This window comes from Xiphias gladius, chromosome 8, assembly GCF_016859285.1.
Source record: "Xiphias gladius isolate SHS-SW01 ecotype Sanya breed wild chromosome 8, ASM1685928v1, whole genome shotgun sequence".
NCBI lineage: Eukaryota > Metazoa > Chordata > Actinopteri > Istiophoriformes > Xiphiidae > Xiphias > Xiphias gladius.
This window is the reverse complement of record NC_053407.1, coordinates 2,329,059-2,348,283: the sequence shown is the minus strand read 5'-3', so window position 1 is coordinate 2,348,283 and position 19,225 is coordinate 2,329,059. Positions and strand designations below refer to the sequence as shown.

Sequence of the window (19,225 nt, the reverse complement as noted above, 5' to 3'; positions counted from 1 at the left end):
ATAGTTGTACAAATGGCAATGACAGTGGTAGAAGTTTTTTTGAATGATGTGCTACTGCAGATAATTTGACACAATCATATTAATATCATTATTATTTAGTTTGATTTATTTTTCTTTCAACTATTTACAGTTACTTTCAAAAAGGAGAGGAGTTGTAGGGGAAGACAATCCAGTAATACTTGGGCAACCTAGAGTTGCCAGTTAACCTGGGCTGCATATCTTTGGATTTTGGGAGGAAACCGTGGCACCTGGGGGAAACCCACTCAGACATGGGGAGAACATGCAAACTCCACATAGAAAGACAGACCCTTCTGTGATGCACAGTGCTAACCACTGAGCCAACATGCAGCTCAAGACAAAAAAGGTAGTGGAGGTGTGGTAGAATTTACTGAAATGTATATGAATAATTGCTGAATCACTGTTAAACTAGCTTTTCTAATAACTCATAACAGTCATTGGATCATTTAATGCCAGACTGTCGAGTCATGAAGATTGTAGTGTCTCAGTGTCTGAGATAGGCTTATTGTAAACTGTTCTCACTGGAATTTGTTATTCAGAGAAGAGAAAAACTACTACCTTGTCTTCATTGCAGTTTGGTGTGATAGGCTGATGGAGGAAGGAGTAGTTAAGCAGATTCTATGATTTTTCTCACATGTGGAGAGCTATTATACTTTTCGTTAGACTGAGCCAGAAGCAAAGTTGTCTGCCGACATACTACCTGTCCTTCTTCTTAATCGGAAGAGTCTCTTCCACCAATGTTTTAATTTCTTCTTTTTACCTGTAAGCCCCTGAAAACATAAAAACATATATTTTATTCTTCTTCTAAAGCTAATTTTGATTTAAAGATTAGACTGTCCACCCCCCCAAAGAAAAAACAACAGAATTGGTTGTTTGTTTGAATGCCTAAAACGACCTGCTCTTACATGACATTGTTATACCAGTCTTACAGACGAAGTTGGGGTGGATGTTTTGGTCAGTAAAGAATGTGGCTTTGCCATGACAACCCACTCTTTGTATCTTGTCTCCTGCCAAAAGTTAACCTTGTTTTCTTTGGACAAGACTAAAATTGTTCCCTCACCTTGACTGAGTAAATCTAATCAAGAATTAACCACAGAAGTCACAGAACAGTCCTTTTTTAATGGAAAGCACTGAAAATTCCATCTGCTGATAGGGACGTTAGATAAGAAAATGCTCATACGGCTGGTTTTCAGGAAGTGACCCATTTTGTCGCATATCTTTGTGCATTCAGTGCAAAGAAAGGTCAAAAATACATGAAGCCTTGCCAGAGACAGAGACTTTACATGTTGTGTCCTGCTAGAAAGCAAGCTAGTCATGAAACCCTCCAATGCGCCTCTGGGTTTTGTTCATAGTTACAACCCTAGTGCAATGAGAGCACTTTTAAGTACAGGTTTGTCCATCTATGTCTTTTTTTTTAAACTTGATCTCAAGTGGTGAAAAGTACGTAAGTACATTTGCTCAAGTACTGTACTTAAGTACAATTTTGAGGTACTTGCACTTTACTTGAGTATTTCCATTTTATGCTACTTTACAATTCCACTCCACTACATTTCAGAGGGAAATATTGTACTTTCTACTCAACTACATTTATTTGACAGTTTAGATACTACTTACTTTCATGATGAACATTTTACACAATGGATAATATAAGAAGCTTTTAAAATACGACACATTGTTAAAGATTAAACCTTTTTTTAAAGGAATAGTTTGACATTTTGGGAAGTACACTTTTTTGCTTTTTTTTGGCAAGAGTTAGATGAGAAGATTGATGCCAATCTTATGTCTATATGTAACTACAGAGCTCGAGCCTTAAAAAGTGTTTAGCTTAGCCTACATAAAGACTTGAAGCAGGTGGAAATAGCTAGCCTGTATTTTTGACAAATAACAGTTATACATACACCCAGCATTTCTGTGGAATGTCACTGTGACAAGATGCTGGAAGGTCACTGCTGGCAGAGATAGTCCCTACACAAGTCCCTGTTGAGCCAAAAATGGTCAATTTTACATTTTTGTGAAGATTAACCAAATAAGATACTACACGATGATTATAGGACTTTAGAGGTGTTTGTAGTTGTATTTTTGAAGAGAGCCACGCTAACTGTTTCCCCCTGCTTCTAGCTTTTATGATTAGCTAGACTAATCGCCTAACGGCTCTAGCTCCAAACAGCTATGAGAGTGGTATTGATTTTACAATCTAATTCTCAGCAAGAAAATGAACTAAATGTATTTCCCAAAATGTCAACATTTTTGTTTTAGTCAGTCAGATTCTACAGTAACTGTTTTCCCTGGTATCCAGTCTTTGGGCTTAGCTAGCAGTAGTGGTACAGAGTAGTAGTAGATCTGTACCCAATACAGAGAACAATATATTCCCTTGAAATATTCCACTGTTCATTTAATCTAAAGCAAAAACGTCAGTAGAGACAGTTTACCTGAAGCTGGGTGATCTCTTTGATCAGCTGTTTGATCTCCTCCTCCAGTGCACTGGTCTTCTGTCTCCACTGTAATTCTGTTCAAAGCCACATCTTCTTCAGCTCCATCTTTCTCTCCATTGCTTGCACTCTTTCTAACAGCTCTCCTCCTTTTCAACCAGCTCCTTCTTGTAGCTTGCCTCCAGAGCATTACATTTACTTTCCCATTTCTTCTCACCAGCTCTGACTGCTTCTGGCTCAACAGGGTCATGGTGTTTCTGCGCTCGCCTCTGAGAACCATAATTTTGTCTGTCAAACTGTATTTCCTCCTCCAGCGGGTTCAGTATCCTCTGCCAGTTTTCTTCTGATTCCTTCAGTTTTGTCGCTGCATCCTCCTCTTTGTCCCTGATCACCTCTCTCCAGTGATCTTTAATGGCATTTCATTCTCTCTGAATGCAGAGACTTTCTTTAAGAGAGGTAACGTCTCTTTCTTCTCGTGTTCTTCCCTCTTGGATTCTCTCAACTCTTCTTCCATCTGCGACTGAGCAACCCACAGCTTCATCCTAAAACTATTAATCTTTCCCAGTTGTGGTCTGCTCACCTCTTGCCAGGTTTTCTTCCCCCTTTCAAAGGCCCCCTCAATCTTCTTTATCCTGGCCTCCATTTCTTCCTTCTATATCCTGGCCTGGGCGTAAAGGCTGGTCAGCTCCTTCAGAACTTCATGGGTGCTGAGCTCCTTCCGTGTCACCCTGGCATTCTCCCTTCTCAGGGAGTTGTTCTCCTAGGTAAACTTCATTATCTTATCCTGAGCTGAGAGAATAGCGTTATGAAGAGGATGCACAATTGATTTGGGAGACTTATAAGGTGTTCTTCCTTGTCATGATTCTGCACCACTGCGCTGGCTGCAAATACACGCAAAGTGGGTGCCTAGAGAATGGGTAAAGGGTGCTGCAAGATTCATTTGTTCACTGTACATATTTATAATATATTTAGAAATATTTAGAATAGAAAATATTTGATCACACAGAAAAAGTAGGCGACATTTACATTAACTACATTTTGAAATGTATTAATGCACAGGAATAAACATCTAAATCACAGTATTAAATATGCAGTTAGGCCGCAGCTAAGACTGGTAGCAGCAGCCAGTTGTCATAGTAATGCAAAAAACACTTTCCAGCACACAAATTTTCCAGGTGCACAGCAGTCAGAAATAAAAACTGTCAGAGCAGTGATGGAAAGATTTATCACTGTACACCTCAAATGCTGATGCATTTAAGTCCTCAACACAGTCCGGGATGCTTGAATTAATCAAATTAGATTGTATTGTAAAAAACTACTTGCTAACAGCTTTTGGGGATGGGGGACGTTAACTGTCTAACACCTGTTATGCCTTATCTGCAGGATGATCTGTAGCATATTTTACATCAAGGTGAAAAGGGTGTGCATGTGTGTGTTGTATGATTGATATAGGAGAAAAAAAAACTCCCCCACAAAGGGCCGCAGTGGTTTAAAAACATTTATTCAGTCCTAGCAGGCTACATTGAAACGGCGACCACACCCACCCACAGAGAAGGATTTCCTGAAATTGTCAGCGAAGAGATGCAGCTACAACTACGATTAAGGATCCCTCAGCAAATATGTTGATTCCATCTCAGACCTGTGATTCAACACATTTCCAAACCAATAAACATGATTTAAAAGTTATTTTACAGAAATTGAGGGCCTTTGTGACATAGTGGTAAGTTACTCTTTAATGTCCAAGAGATCAATTTTGGTATATAAACAGTAGTTAAAATTAATAAAACGACAATACATACTCGATAAATAAAAGAAACATAGTGCACAATGCACCTTTTTTGTCATTTTCACTATTACCACAATCATCTTAGAGTAAAAACCAGGCGACAGCCTGCTGTCATATTCACAACAGGTGACAGGCAAAATTACCATCGGACATTATTTAAACTGCTGCATACACATTTAAACAATGACAAGTATTCACTCCTGGAAGGTGCCCAGCACAACTACAGCTGAGAACAACTGCTGACCATTGAGCAGCTCTGCTTGAGAAGCTCAGTAAGGATGCAACTTGGAGTTTACGCTATATGGTATTTTTTAATCTTGCAATTTATAGTATAGACTAGAGACATTTTTGAATCCTGGATCCTCCATCAAGCTCTTTCTCTGAAGTGTTCAAACCTAGTTATGAGCACACCCAGAGAGTCATAGGTCACCATTACATTAACAAAACAAATTTGTAAAAGAAACTGAGCATGCTACTTGTCCTAAGAACAATATTGACACAGAGGAGAAAAATGACATCAGTTGTGGGACGTATGGTCTCTCTTCCAGTAAAATAGTAGAAAGTTCTGTGTCTCTGTAAATGATCATGTTTTTTTCTCAGCCCCTTCAGTGTGTTATGCAGGAATTATTTCTTTGTCCAGCCCTGTTCTGGGCCGTATAAGGTACCGTTTTGACAATTAACTATTAACAGTGATGTGACAACAATAGGCAGTTATGTGTGTCTTTTGGTGAGATAAAAGAATGACTCTCAAAAATTTCCTCAACTTAAAGCTACACTGATTTTTTTTTTGGTCACACAGAACAAATCTGAAAATACAACACTGATGTCACCTTATAAACTTCAGTTGCACATTTACACATCCAGCAGAGAGAGATCAACAGCATTCATTTGAAGTCATGTTTCTGGACACTAGATGAGTTCCTTCTCCTTTTGCTTTTTTTTTGTTCTCTGCCAACCTCTGAGAAAAATATCTGGATCATTAGCAGCAAAATGATCCACTATCTTGTCTTTGCCTGCCGTTTGGTGCTGGACAAGCAGCATATAAAGTCAGTTTATCAAATCTTTTTTCACTGAAAACAGCTGTCTGCTGGAAACAAGGTTGATGAGAGCAGAGTTTTTGGGCTGGAAAAACCAAAACAACAACATCTATGGATGGCGAAATGCTCCACAGGGCTGAATGGAACTACATAGTCTTTCAATCCACTGATTGTAAAAATATGTAAAAATATTGATGAGAGTAAATTCAAATCTACCATACAATGAGCTGAGTAAGTTTAATGTAAACTCAGTTGTCAGTTTATTAGGTACGTTTAGCTAAACTTAATGCAGTCTAATAACAGTCCTGCAATAAATCCTCCTTCATGATGGTTAGAATGTTCAGTTTTTGCTGAAACTAAGTTAAAAAGGTAGTGATTCAACTGTATGATAATTTTGGAGTAGTGTAGTTCAACAGTTCAACAGGACCACATGTAGTTTGTGGTGCTGTTGAACAGTGATGCATTATACAAAGGGGCGTGTTTGTTGTGTAGCCAACACTCATTGATTTGAATGGGGTGGACAAAATAATAGGAACACCTGTCAACATAACGCAGTGCAATACAACAACGGCACGGACTACATCCTCTAAAATGATCTTACAGTTGAATCAGGACCTGTTTAACAGTTTGAACAAAAACTAAACACTGTAAACTTCATGAATTTCAGATTTATGGCAGGACTGTTGTATCAGACTGCATCACTTTTAGCTGGGTATACCTAATAAACTGACAGCTGAGTGTCTATTTTTCATGTAACCACGGAAGATGCTGATTGTACATACCCTAGAGGGTTAATCCAGACATGTTCATACAAGCAATCTGGGGTCCTTTCGTTTAGCTGTCCCAGTGACGAGCACTGACTACGACTATGACAGACTAAGCATCATGTATTAATCATCATTTTTACCAGTAGACATTGAAATCTGACAAGTCACTTTAAAGTATTGTATTAAAGGTCTACTGTGCTCTGTAGCTAAGAGTTAACAAATGATGAAAAATAAAATAAGAGGGTTCTTTTTTAACAATGGGTACATCTTTTAGTGGTAGGCCTATATAATTAATTACATGCTATTAAATAAAAAATGAAAAAATATGGAAGAGAAATTAGAAGACCTGACATTACTTAGCTCGTAGACATGCTTTAATTATTCCACAATTGGACTCATTGAACCATGAGTTGCAATCATTCCCTGTATTTCCTGGTTGAACCATGTCCATGAAACTTACGGTAAACTTGGGCCCCTAAACCACATTAGCGCAGCAGTGTGTAAACAGCAGCCTTATCTTCTGTGCAAATGACTCACATCAGTATAACGGTAATGATCATGGAAACCTTTACTTACTAACATATTGTTTGAGATTGCAGCAGCCTGCCATTCCATGCCAGTTCATGTTTCAGTCATTCAGCAAGAATTGGATGTACAAATTTGGACTAAAAATTACAAAATCCGTTGTTTATTGCATTTCATTTTTCAGATGTTTTTATCAGATGCAGAAGTATAGTAGGATAATATGCAAGTCAGTAGGTCCATTAATGTGTCTGTACAATATATATACAGTATATTGCTGAACTGGGTTGAGGTCAAGGGAGATAATAACAAATGGTTGTCCAGAGATCAGAAAAGATCCTTGGACAGACATGAGGTTTGGATGACAGTTGTATCCTCTTGGTCTACTCGTAAATACAGTACAATACTAGAATGGCAATCAGCAGAGTGCATACCTCCACGAAGGCCAAATATTTGAAAAAATACCAAAATTTAATGAGTTCTTCCCTGCCCATTGCCCCATTCCTCCACCAAGTTAGGTGCAAATCAGTTTAGTACTTTTTGCGTCATCCTGCTGACAAATAAAGAAAGAGACGTCTGTGATGACAGATTTATTTCAGACATTTCTCCATGATCATTGAGGCTGCAGACAAACTCTGCTGGGAAGATGGTGGTCTGATATCAGTGGTGAGGTTGATGACTGATGACAATGATGACAGCTAATGTAGTGGTCGTGAAAGTAGGTGACCACAGCCAGAGGTGGGCCCAGCAGAAGGCACAGCCACACTAAACCGTTGCCATAGTTTCCCTGGAAATAGTCTCTGAGGAATACTGCAATCAAAAGCTAGAAAGAGAAGACAGTGTTAGCTAACGAAAAAATACATCAAGTTTTATTAATACACACAAGATCCTCCTGTCTGACTTTAATAACGTTAAGTGTGAAAGGCCAGACTCATTTTGTTTTCCCTTCGTGCAACATGCTTATGTTTGTCATAATCATCAAATAATTGCATGTTACTAATAACATTGTACTGTATGTTCTGGGTGTCTGTTCTTACTAGTTGTGTCCTGAGAACTCAAAGGAAAAATACAGGTTATTACCATCATAGTTTTCATTTTTGTAACTCCAGCTATCGGTTCGATGAGTTATGAAAAAATTCTTCTCACCAAAGTGAGATCTCAGAACGCAGTGACAGTGCTAAAAATAGATCTGCAACAGGGCAACAAGCAGTCAGATGATCAGACAGGTTTTAAACAAAACAACAGTCTTGCCAGTTCAGCTACCACTTCATTTGGGGGTAAAACTGAAAATGAGATCACCCATAATGGTAATAATCCCTCAATGCACAGGAATACTGTGAGTGCCTACAACTACAAGTATGGCAGGAAGTTGGTCTTTAAACTATGGTGGATGTTTACAGCAAACAGTTTGGGTTATAATTTTACTGTTTGCCTTCCTTTTTAATCATAAAGAATGCTTCCCTGTTGCCTCCCTACATCCTGTATGATTGTCTGACTACTTTTGTGTCTTGTTCTGTTGGAACTTTTTTTTAGTCATATCGCCATGTTCCCAGATCTAAGCAATTGCTTTGGTGCAGTACACCGGTATCATAACCAACAGAACACATGTCCTGAGTTACAGAAACAAAACCAAAGTGGTAATAAACTGTAGTTTTCCTGTGAGTCACTTTTTCCGATGCATGCTTGTGAAATACAACGTATTATTCCCACCTCGAATACCATCACAAGAAAGATCCAAAGACGACAGTTATGCAGAGGCAGTGCAATCGTATACTGTGTAGAAGAGGGGAAAACGTCACTGCAGATTATTATTGTGCTGCTATCCTCTAATTCCGTCTGATATGATGAATGATGCAGTTTGATTGTTACAAATTCGTTATAATTGATTAGTACAGTGATTTGTCACGTAATATGAGCTGGTTTTAATAATATATTCATATTCCATACTTATAAAGAAACATACATCTAAAAATATCTGAGCAGAGAAATCATCCACCTCTGTTGTGTCAAAGGATTTTAAATAAATCTTAAGTGTGTATCACTAAGATTTTTTTCTGACATTTTTGTAGCAGGAGAAAAGCTCCTCCTGTTTGCCTTTAGAGGTCAAAGATTACCAATGACACTCAGCAAGGCTGTCTTAAAATACTACTTGAGTAGACCTATGTACATTTGAAGAGTTCTTAGTTGGCCATGAAGAGAGCTCCTCCTTAAACATTTCCAAAGCGTTGGGGGACAAACTCCACAGACCATGTCTTGTGCAAAAATGCCTTTAAAAGGTCAACTGAGGCTGGTTTGATGCTTCAGTAGGCAGTTTGCTGCAGCTCAACAAACAAATTAGGGAATTTTTTACTAAAAAGAACCAAAGGTAACTGTAACTAGAAAATACATATTGGATTTGACTAACTCAAACTGCTCAAGTCTAATATTAGCTTCAGCTGACCTAATTTTTGCATAAAAAGAGGACTGTGTAGGGGAACTCTTCACTGTGAGTTTGGAAAGGAGGAACAACTACCTATTGAAATTTACATATGTGGGTAATATGAGAAATATTTTGAGATAGACTTGAGAAAATGTGAACTTTTCCTTTAAAACTGCAATAACTGATTTTTTTTGGCTATTTATGGGCAGAAGAGCTCCTAGCATGCTGAAAACACAATATATGTGATATTAGGATTTATAAAGTGTTATAGGAAATAAGTTAGTAAGCAATTTCCTATTTCCAAGTCCAGTAGACACAGAGCAACATTATCATTCACTGGGAGTCATTTTGTGTCCTTGATGGCTGTAACTCCAATATTTTTCTTCTTTTAGCTCTGGTTTTGTCCTTACCAACTCTTGAGAAATCATCTGGTTCTTAAGCTGCTATATCTTCTTCTAGGGTTTATGAGAGTGGACCTCACTGTAAAACGAAAGCAATGTGCAAAGAGAGCTAAAAAGCTCAATAGAGTTCATGGGAACTGCAGAGTTAGGTGATAATTCTCAAAACAAGCAACACATTTCATTTAATATTGATTTCTGGAGCTTTAAAGGGCTGTTTACCCACCTCATAATCACATTAGTCTAAGGAAAACGACCAAATTTGCTGTTCCTAGTTTGATACTCCACATCAGCACATTTTGGCATCAAAAGTCTATACAAAAATACAGGTACACTACTGGTATTCAATATAAAATTGATTATAGATTTTTAATATGTAATGGTCCTCTCCTACCAAATAAATGATTCACAAGAATGACTAAAATCTGCTTTATTCTTTATCAGTCCTATACCTCACAAATAGCTGCAGACATCAAGAAGACAAGTAACTCTGCTCGTGACGATGGCACATTCTTTTCCACTAGCTGTGTGTATACATGTCTTCATATGAATGAAAATCAGGAACAAAAACATATAAGGTGAAAAAGGTGAATTATTGAGGATTCATGTCGTTTGAGTAAAAAATGAGAGTTGTTTCAATCATGTCAGACTAAAATACCTGTGACACCATTTCTGAAAGGGAATATTCCAAATTTTCCAGAAAGTTATCAGAGTTGTAGCATTCCTGTTAATAAAAGGTGAACCACAATTAGCCAGTGATTCTGCACATTTAACAACACAATGTACAGAAATTGAGTTCTGTAACTGACCACCAGTCTCCATAAAAATGCCGATCACCGAAGCGCAGCAGTTCTGCACAGAAATTCAGGTAGGAGTGATTCATGAAGAAGAAGAGGGGCCAGAGGAAATGTGTTGGTGCCTGACAAGAAAATGTGTCAGACATACCAACACATCATGCGTTTAAAAGCAATCTCCCTATCTCTTTTCCCACTATCGCTGTGTCATGTAAGACAGTGTAAAAAACACTTTTATCTCTTATTATCATGCACATATACTCCTCCTCCCCCTCCTTCCTCACAGAGATTACCCCGTAATTATCGTACACTGACATCTTACATTGGCTAATTGCTTTATAGTTCTGGGAAATCCAAACTAGAATGTAATGTTAAAATGAATGAAAATCACTCACCGCCAGTCCCACCAGGTGCTCCAGTTTCATAGTAATGTCCATACTCTATGAATAAATTTTTTTTAAAAGTGAGTTACTTGGGTGTGGAAGCAGTCTTTTTTCTAATATTCTCCATTATCAGAGGGACTGTGTTTCACTCACAGAGAATGAGTTTTCTGATCTCTGGAAGATGGGTTCAATCCACTGAGTGGAAAAAAACAAAAAAGACATGTCACATTGCAGTAATAGCTTTCAATGTAAATTTACATAGCTAACACATTCAGAAATAAGACGAAGACATAAACTTTTCTCTCGTCTGGGAACCATGATCATCTGTATTAAACAGCAAGGAAATCCATCTTATAGTTGTCAAGATATTTCACCAAAAGCCAAAAATGTCCTCTGTTTTTGGCACTGTAGGAAAAGTCAGAGGATTACCAAAGTCACTAGGATCCATCCTCTGGAGACCATGAATGTCATTTCAAAATGACATGGTATTCCATTCAATACTTGTTGAGATATTTCAGTCCAACCATCAAGCTAACATTGCCATCCCTATAGCCATGCCGCTAGCATGGCTAAAAAAAACGACTAATAAAATCATTTGAAACAGCATTTTGAAGTTTGCACAATGATAAAACATATAATAGCATGTAATATTATATTACACTCTACATGATATCCTTACCATTAAGTATGTGCAGTGGAGGATGTGCATTATTTTTAGATAACCACACAGATCACTGTTAATTAATCCAGATAGTTGGAGTTCTACTTGTTTTAGCTATTACACCACAGCCAATAGCTATTACAGTCTTCCCTTACTTTTTTGAGGTAGTAAAGAAAAATTTATCACATGATGTATTTATTTTGGCAACTGGTTGTGGCATAAGAGGAATAATCCACAGCAAGCTGTGAGGCTGTGAGGAAGCAGATAGTCCTTGACATTCGCTCTTTTTCGATAACTCTATATCTCATTGTGAATGATCTCTTAATACCGTATATCATAGTACAGCGCAACAATCAGCACCCATTGCAGACTGAAGCATACTTCCTCCTTCACTTTATCATCCACTAGCCCCTCATAGCCTTTCATCATTCTGTATGAAAGGCCAAAACATGATACTGGGTTTTTCTGTCCATATTATAAAGAAACCAGGTACAGCATCTGCTACAGTACTGTAGTAGACAGAAGGATTTGAACACCCACTAATGTTAAAAATAAAAAGACATACTGTAATGTTTACTTTGTCAGCATTCAACAACTACAGGTCCCACAACAAAACGATTAAACATGTGTTGTGATGGTTTACAGATGCAAAATAGCTACATAGGAAAGTAACAAGGTACCTGTGTTTATCAAGGTTTACTTAGGCTTGAACCTTATGCCTACTGATATGTACTTATTCAGAATGTGCTATATGCACTAACAATTCAGACACACTTTGTAAAGAAAATTACACTGCAACATCACAAATACACAACATACTACACTATGATACATTGATAGTATTGATACTATACTAAGATGTGCTAGATATTAAACAGCACTATGCAAGTTCTTAGATAAGTACACAGTAACATACTGTACAATACATGAAGAATTTAACCAGTTGCTGTACCTGCTGTACAATGCCGACCATGATCTGGATAACGATCACCTGAAGGTAGAAGATGCCACAATTAAAAAGCTGCAATCTCTATCTATAAAACCTACAGTTTAAGTGGACATCATCCACCATATCTGGGAGGACCCATTACAGGAAGATTCACTGTGTTCCAACCCCTGGCCCCAAGGTGGAGTTTTGTACTAGAGGTACCTTTGAACTCCCCTGTGCATGTAGAGAGTAAGGAGGAGTCTGGGTGTTCACATACTTTTTCCAACCTACACTGGGAATGTTTGAATGATGTATTCAGTATGGACAAGAACAGTACCAATTATTGAAATAATGATCTGTAATGATTTGTACACTGTTAGTTAAAAATAGATTGTGTTTGTTGAAATTTGAACACCTACTAATGTTCAAACAAAAAAAAAATACTGTAATGTTTACTTTGTTCACATTCAAAAACTACAGGTCCCAGGACAATGTTAAATTTGAAACCTCTCTCATTTATGTATTCAATGTCATAACTAAATGAAAAACATTTTTTGAAAGGACAATATAGAGCTTTTTATCTTCTGTATAGATCTGAATAACTATTATAAGTAAGTGATTAAGTAATTATTAATAAGTGTTTTTTCGTATTTTTCATTTAACTATGACACAGTAAATGTATACATAAAAATGAAATACATGTAACAGTGTGTATAATATTTAACTTTATTTCTTTGGTGATTTATTTTTATTTATGCATTATACATTTTCCATGGTAAATACCCTCTTAGGCTAAACGATAACTGCTTAATTACTGCTGTAATTATTATTATACTTGCCACATTTCTGTAATATGGGATTTTTTTAAATTTTGGAAAGAAACTAGGTCCAAAAAGGTCGTTATGTGTCTATGGTGCAAATCAGAGTTAAAATTGCCCTTTCCCACTGCCTAAAAGTGCATCAAACCTATAATGATGATGGTGCGACTGTTCAGCTCACCATTTCCAGCAGCCAGTGCAGTACCTTATTGATGCGGACCTTAGGAGTACATGGGAAATCTCTCTGGTAGCACAGAGTGGGGGCAAGGAGGAAATAATACAGATCTGAGAAATCAAAGAAAGAATCATAATCAAAGAAAGAATCATAGAGGACAAAATGTATTGTCATAGGTTGAAGTAAAGAAATCAGTATCATATTAATCATGACAAGCAGTTTCACCTTGGTAAGTCAGATGCTCATTGTGGGCTTTCTGTGTGACGGATCCATTCTGATCTTTATCTAAAAACAGACAGATGTAAAAATCAGAATTTGAATAAGTTTTGTTTTTGTCTTGAAATGAAATTAGTACAACTTATGGGGTTGAAGAAATACCTGCATCAGTTAAATGAGCCTGTCGGTACCAGCGATTAGCTTCCTGGTATGAGTAAAGCTTCATCCCCAGAACAGTGTAGAACCAGAGACAGAAGAATGCTCCACCTGGTGGACAAAACAACAGAAACATCCCAGCAAGGCTACAGCATCATTTACCACACAATGAGCTGATCATTAGATAATAATTTTACACTCCAAACTAAAATTGATTTGTGTTAGAGCTTTGGATGGTAAGGTCAGTATCTTTTTTAACTCTTCAGTCCATTTATTCTGAAGCATACCCATGATGGCAAGGTTTCCAAAGATATCAGAAATGTCAGGCTTAACTATGAAGAAAGCTAACACTAACCCCTAACCCTAACTGTAAAATGATGCACAAGGCATCTAGACTATTTCCCTTTGACAGAACAGTGCAGCTGTCATATAGCTTGGATGAAACAAGCATATACACTGTCACTGTATCCTTCTATGCACAGTAAATATGATGTACTGATGATGCACATGTATATAGTTGTTACCAGTTGATGTTGTAGGCTCATGTACAATGACTGCAGAAGGAAATAGCAGGAGCAACCCTAGATTTGCGAGATGTAAACGATGACCGTTGGTGGGGGACAGCATACCCTGACAGAAATGGATAGAACAGTAGTGTTGACTGTTCAGGGACAAATCATTTGACAGGATACAGGTACAACTTGTATGATATGGTGTGAATTTAAATTGTGGCATGGTGCCGAAGCATTTTCTACTGTAAATCAGAGCATTCTTGATCCAAAATTAAAGAGAAAAAGAAAATGCACTAATCTCACCTTTTCCTGAGACCTTTCAAGGAGCAAAGCTTTAATGGCAAATATGTTGGCACCTGAAAGAAATACAGATGTTTTGTTCATTCAGAAAAACAGGGTCAGTCCGCAACTATTTGTTGCTGCGGCAACCTAGTCCCACATAACAGCTCACCGATGAAAGGTTACCTGATGTAAATTTCTTTTATCTTATGGCTCTTGGTATTTTTGCTGCAGTTCTATCTAAAGGAGTTTCTCACGCAATATGATGCTGAAAGATGGCCAGTTGCAGTTGTCCTCAATGAGATGCTTAAAGACCTTTTTGACATCTATTAAAAAGCCATGTCTGTGCAGAGGAGCAAAACAATGGACAAAGGTTGAATAAAAATGATGTGTATGGAAAATGTTTAACTATATGGTTTTAATAACAAAAAAGAAGAAAATCTTAACTCAAGGTCCACTTACCAGCTTTTTACAGAGCTTTTGAGCGCATCTCACAGTCCTCATCGGGGGATGGAGTTAGCCCAGTGAGTTTTATGGTACAACTCCAATTATGCAGCTTCATCTGCTCATAAACAATGTGAATAATGGTTCAAAGCTCAACAGCATTCTAGTAAGTGGACCTTGAGGTAAGATTTTTTTTCCCTTTCAAACTACTGTTTCAAAGATAAAGACTGAACTCTCACTCTAAAGATAAAATTGTATGTATGAGGAGACAAGAGTAAGGCTGTGAAAAATCCCTATACTGGCCAATGGAGACTCAATAGTTTACAAAAGTAGCAGTGCAGTAAATTCAATTTCAGATACTTACTAGTCATCATTATTTGTGTGTCTGACAGCTGTAGAATGGCATGACTGTAATCTTCTCAACTGTACAATGAGGCACATTGCAGTGTGGAATTGTTAGCAGAAAGTAGTGCACAAGCCAGGGACACTGCTTTTTTCGTTCCACCGTGGAATTTTTGAGGGCAATATATAGTGGATAAATTGTGTAAAATAAATTTACGCACTCAGAATTCAGACGTATAAAAATGGCACACAGTAAATATAGTTTATAGCTCTATATAGTAAATATAGAGTGATTTCAGACACAGACTGAGTATACGGCAATGGTAGTCACTCTGTGAGACTGTGCGTGGGCAGTGAAGTAAAGTTGAGCTAAATGTTAACACCATCATTCTGACATGACACAATGGCAATGCTAACATGCTGATGCTAAGCTGACTGACTGCATATACAGTCAACGGGTTTACCATAATTGCCCTCTTAGTTTAGTGTATTAGCATGCTGACATTTACTAATTAGCACTAAACAGAGTTCAGCTGATGGGAATGTCATTAGTTTTGTAGGTATTTGGTCAAAAACTGAAAATATGACCTGGTGATGGTGTTAGATGAAAAGTCAGGGAGTCATTAAGATGCATCCTCTAGGGACCATGGATGTCTGCACAAAATTTCATGGCAATCCATCTAATAGTTGTTGAGAAATTTCAGTCTGGACCAAGGAGGTGGACCGACATACTGACCAACATTGCAATCCTCAGAGCCATGCCACTAACATGGCTAAAAACGAGGGCTGAAAAGCTAAAATACTGCACGTTGGGTGCAGTTTTTATTTTTAATTATAGTTAGAATTGGGCAAACAAAATAAACACTTCCTCGCTGTTTTTAGATATATGTGCATGTGATTACGAGAGGACTTTTTTTTTACATCCCCAACCCCATTTGTAGTTAATATTGCACTATAATATTCTAATTGGAGATACACATTCACGAGGATGTCAAAATCTATCAAAAATATAAATTCAATCTAAGTAGAAAATGTGCACTAGATAAGAGTTTTTGCCTATAGAGAGAGTATCTAAATCTATTTATACTCACTGTATGAAATTCTCCAAAAACAAGTGAGCATGAGTCAGGACCTGAAAATCAGAATGACACACATACGTAAGTCAATGGGTCCTAATTCAGAGGTTTTCTTCTTAAATTGAAAGCACATGTTAGGTAACTCAGTAAAACTAACAAATATCTATCTACTCCAAAAAACAAAAGAGGAGATAACTGACCAAGAGAATGATGATCCAGTTGAGGATGCCTCTGTATCTGGTAAAGCTGCTGTTGGAGCTTAGCAAAGAGTCTTGGACGCTGTGGCAACTGGACAGAGGGGCTTGTTTTAGTCATCATCATATGTGCGGCTAATTTTCCTTTTGACTTTCCAACTAGTCATGTTTAATCATGCCACACAGAGGTTCTAGTCCAGGGGTTCTGGGCCTGTAACCAGTAGGCTAGTTCAGTAATCCATCCATGATACTAACACGCTAACTACCTATCAGGGGCAGATTCTGGGATGTCCCTGTGCCAGGGGTGGCCACCCCTCTGGCCCTGCCCCTGGGTATGTACTTTGAATCCTTTAAAAAGCAGAGGTTTTGTGTTATTCTGACACAAAGAAAGAAATTTTGTCTGAGACGTATGCACTTGACTTACCATCATGCTGGATAAATCCGCCAATTATGTCAAAAGTGGCTTTAAGACCTGATGACAAAAGTCTTGTGGTGAAGGAACGTAATTAAGTACAGTATATTTACTATGGGCTGCAGTTAAGTCACCAGTAAAGTACCTTTACCTGATTATAGCCATTTAATGCCTCACGTCTCTCATTTGGCTAGTTACTTTACAAATTAAGTTTTTACATACAAAACACGAGTTTATAAAATGATAGTTTGTCATATATTTTAATTATCAACAGTAAATAGAATGCTTAAAATTAGCTTAACCTTGACCAACTACAACATTAAAACACTACTTTTACATTAATACATCAGTAATAACTCAACAATACAATACACATATAATAGTATCATACTCACACAGGCCATTTTTCAGCATTGATTTAATTTGGATTTTTATACTTTAAGTACATTTTGATAATAATACTTTTTACACTAGTAACATTTTTTATGCAAGATGTTTACTTTCAATGGAGAATTTTTACAGTGTAGTTATAGCTACTTTTATTTATGTAAAACATCTGATCTCTTCATCCACTGGTGAAGTCTCATATGTGCCAGCTGACAGCTACAGTATGAACAAGTGATGGAGGCAGCAGAGCGAGCTTAGCAGAGCAGAGATGCATAGGGATGTTCTTGTTCACTGGGTGGATCAGAGGCAGAAATGGGAGCACTGTCATAGAGGCCTGCACTGTTTTCCTCAGCCGAAGAAGAGGAGCAGACAGAGGCGAACCTCTTCCTCATCACAACCATCTCTGAGTCTGAGGGTTCATCTGCAGTGGAAAGCTGATCAGAGTTGGTTGAATCCACTGTAGGGAAAACAGAAATGGGCTTATCATCTACTTTGCTTTGAAATATCGCATCCTTATCACTGCCTTACCAGATTGTAAAGATGAAATATTGAGATAATACCAAATGCTTGAAAGTGCTTGTTTTACTAAAGGTCCCTCTCTTTATTAAAGAGAAAACAAAAATCCTGGCAAGAAAATATTGTACTCAGAATATGGTAAGATAAAAATGTTTATACATCAAAAAATCTGAAAAATGGTCTTGAATCCTCATTTATGTTTATACAAGAAATACGACCTATTTCAAACTCAAGATAATTTCCCATTATGAAACGTTTTTTTCATGAGTTATTTTGAGCAATGGACAAAGTTTTAAACAGTATTCATTCATTTAACCTGGATATATGCCTTACCTGCATATTCAGCGTGAGCTGGGGGATTATCCTTGTTAACATTTCCTGTAAATTTTCATACTGTATGGAACGTGTAACCATTATCATCCTTGGAACAGTAATCTATGGCGTGTGGGACTGAGATCTGATCAGTAGATCCCTTACATGAAAGCAGCACCTTCAGAAACGTAGATATTGAAGGCCAACTCCTGTCCTTTCACGCGGAGAAGGATTCTACCCAAATTGTTTTACTTAATTACCGGCTTAACGGCGCCTCACTTAACTACAGACATAACACAAGGCTTCATATGAGCCTCAAGTTCCATTGGGACGATTCGGCATGCATCCAATAGGCATCCAACAATATGCCATTCATTTGAATAAAAATCCCATTTTAGAGTTGGTATGTCTGTTATTCCAGCGACGTTCTTCCCACAAATGTGCTATGTCGGGCGGTATCTTGTGACATATTTATAAAAGTTGAGTCCTTTAGTGATTTTTATCGCTGTTTGATGTAAAACATTTATGCCGAATTAAATAACAGTTTGACATTATTCTGGACCCATGATGTTTGTTTTTAATATTGCGTGGTACATTTGCTGCTAATAAATTAAACTTTAAATTGCGAGAAAACTGAATGACGATCTGTGCGATCTCCTCTAAGAACGGGAAACGACCTACCCTGTGATCCCCCGCAAAAACATAGCATCCACGAGATCCACAACTCATCAGCCTACTGTCCGGATACATGTGTCGAAAGAGAGCTCCCGCATTTTTTCTCCTGATTCCCTCTGGGGCTGTGATGTATTCAGTGTCGCACTTGAAGCCCACTAGAAGGCCTCGTGAAATCATTCAAAATAAAAGCCGCTCTTAACAAAGTGTAACAAAAATGCAACGTTTTTCTACAATACCAAAATTAAAGAGTGTGAGTCAGAAGTCATGGACTTCTTTTGGCGCCTAACTTATTGTATCCTATAAATTTTCAATCATGTTTTTTTTTAAATTATTTAATCGTTTATGGTTTGTGCCACATTTTAGTTTACTTATTGTCAAAGTGTCAAGGCTACTTAAATTAATTAACGCAGAACTGTACCACGCAACATAAAAAAAAAATAATAAAAATGGATGTGTTCGCCTAATGGAGTCGAATTTGAATCTTGTAAGGTTGTCTTCATAACAGAGCGAAAAGATCAGCGAAAGCTCCGTTTGTAATCTAATAATTTATTATAATCACAAAACTATAA

General features: G+C 37.5%; 1 protein-coding gene across 1 annotated transcript; it reads right to left on the bottom strand.

Moving 5' to 3' along the window:
• Positions 1–6,768: 6,768 nt before the first annotated feature.
• On the bottom strand, positions 6,769–18,731 carry LOC120792803 (diacylglycerol O-acyltransferase 1-like). The gene is made up of 18 exons (XM_040132152.1): positions 18,719–18,731; positions 17,413–17,610; positions 16,361–16,449; positions 16,176–16,216; positions 14,556–14,641; positions 14,323–14,375; positions 14,032–14,137; positions 13,514–13,618; positions 13,361–13,420; positions 13,142–13,245; positions 12,167–12,205; positions 10,707–10,748; positions 10,566–10,610; positions 10,186–10,295; positions 10,035–10,100; positions 9,829–9,916; positions 8,270–8,332; positions 6,769–7,382 (listed from the first exon to the last, which is right to left on the bottom strand). Exons 1-18 carry the CDS (start codon positions 18,729–18,731, stop codon positions 7,173–7,175), a joined length of 1,518 nt encoding a protein of 505 aa, XP_039988086.1. The 3' UTR covers positions 6,769–7,172.
• Between the last annotated feature and the right edge of the window lie 494 nt (positions 18,732–19,225).

What these genes read in the sequence shown, in the direction of transcription:
- LOC120792803 (XM_040132152.1), bottom strand. An exon ending in TTTTTGGAGAATTTCATACA is followed by an intron (nt 14,642 to 16,175) that starts GTGAGTATAAAT and finishes TCCTCTGCACAG; the next exon opens with ACATGGCTTTTTAATAGATG. An exon ending in ATCTTTCAGCATCATATTGC is followed by an intron (nt 14,376 to 14,555) that starts GTGAGAAACTCC and finishes TATTTCTTTCAG; the next exon opens with GTGCCAACATATTTGCCATT.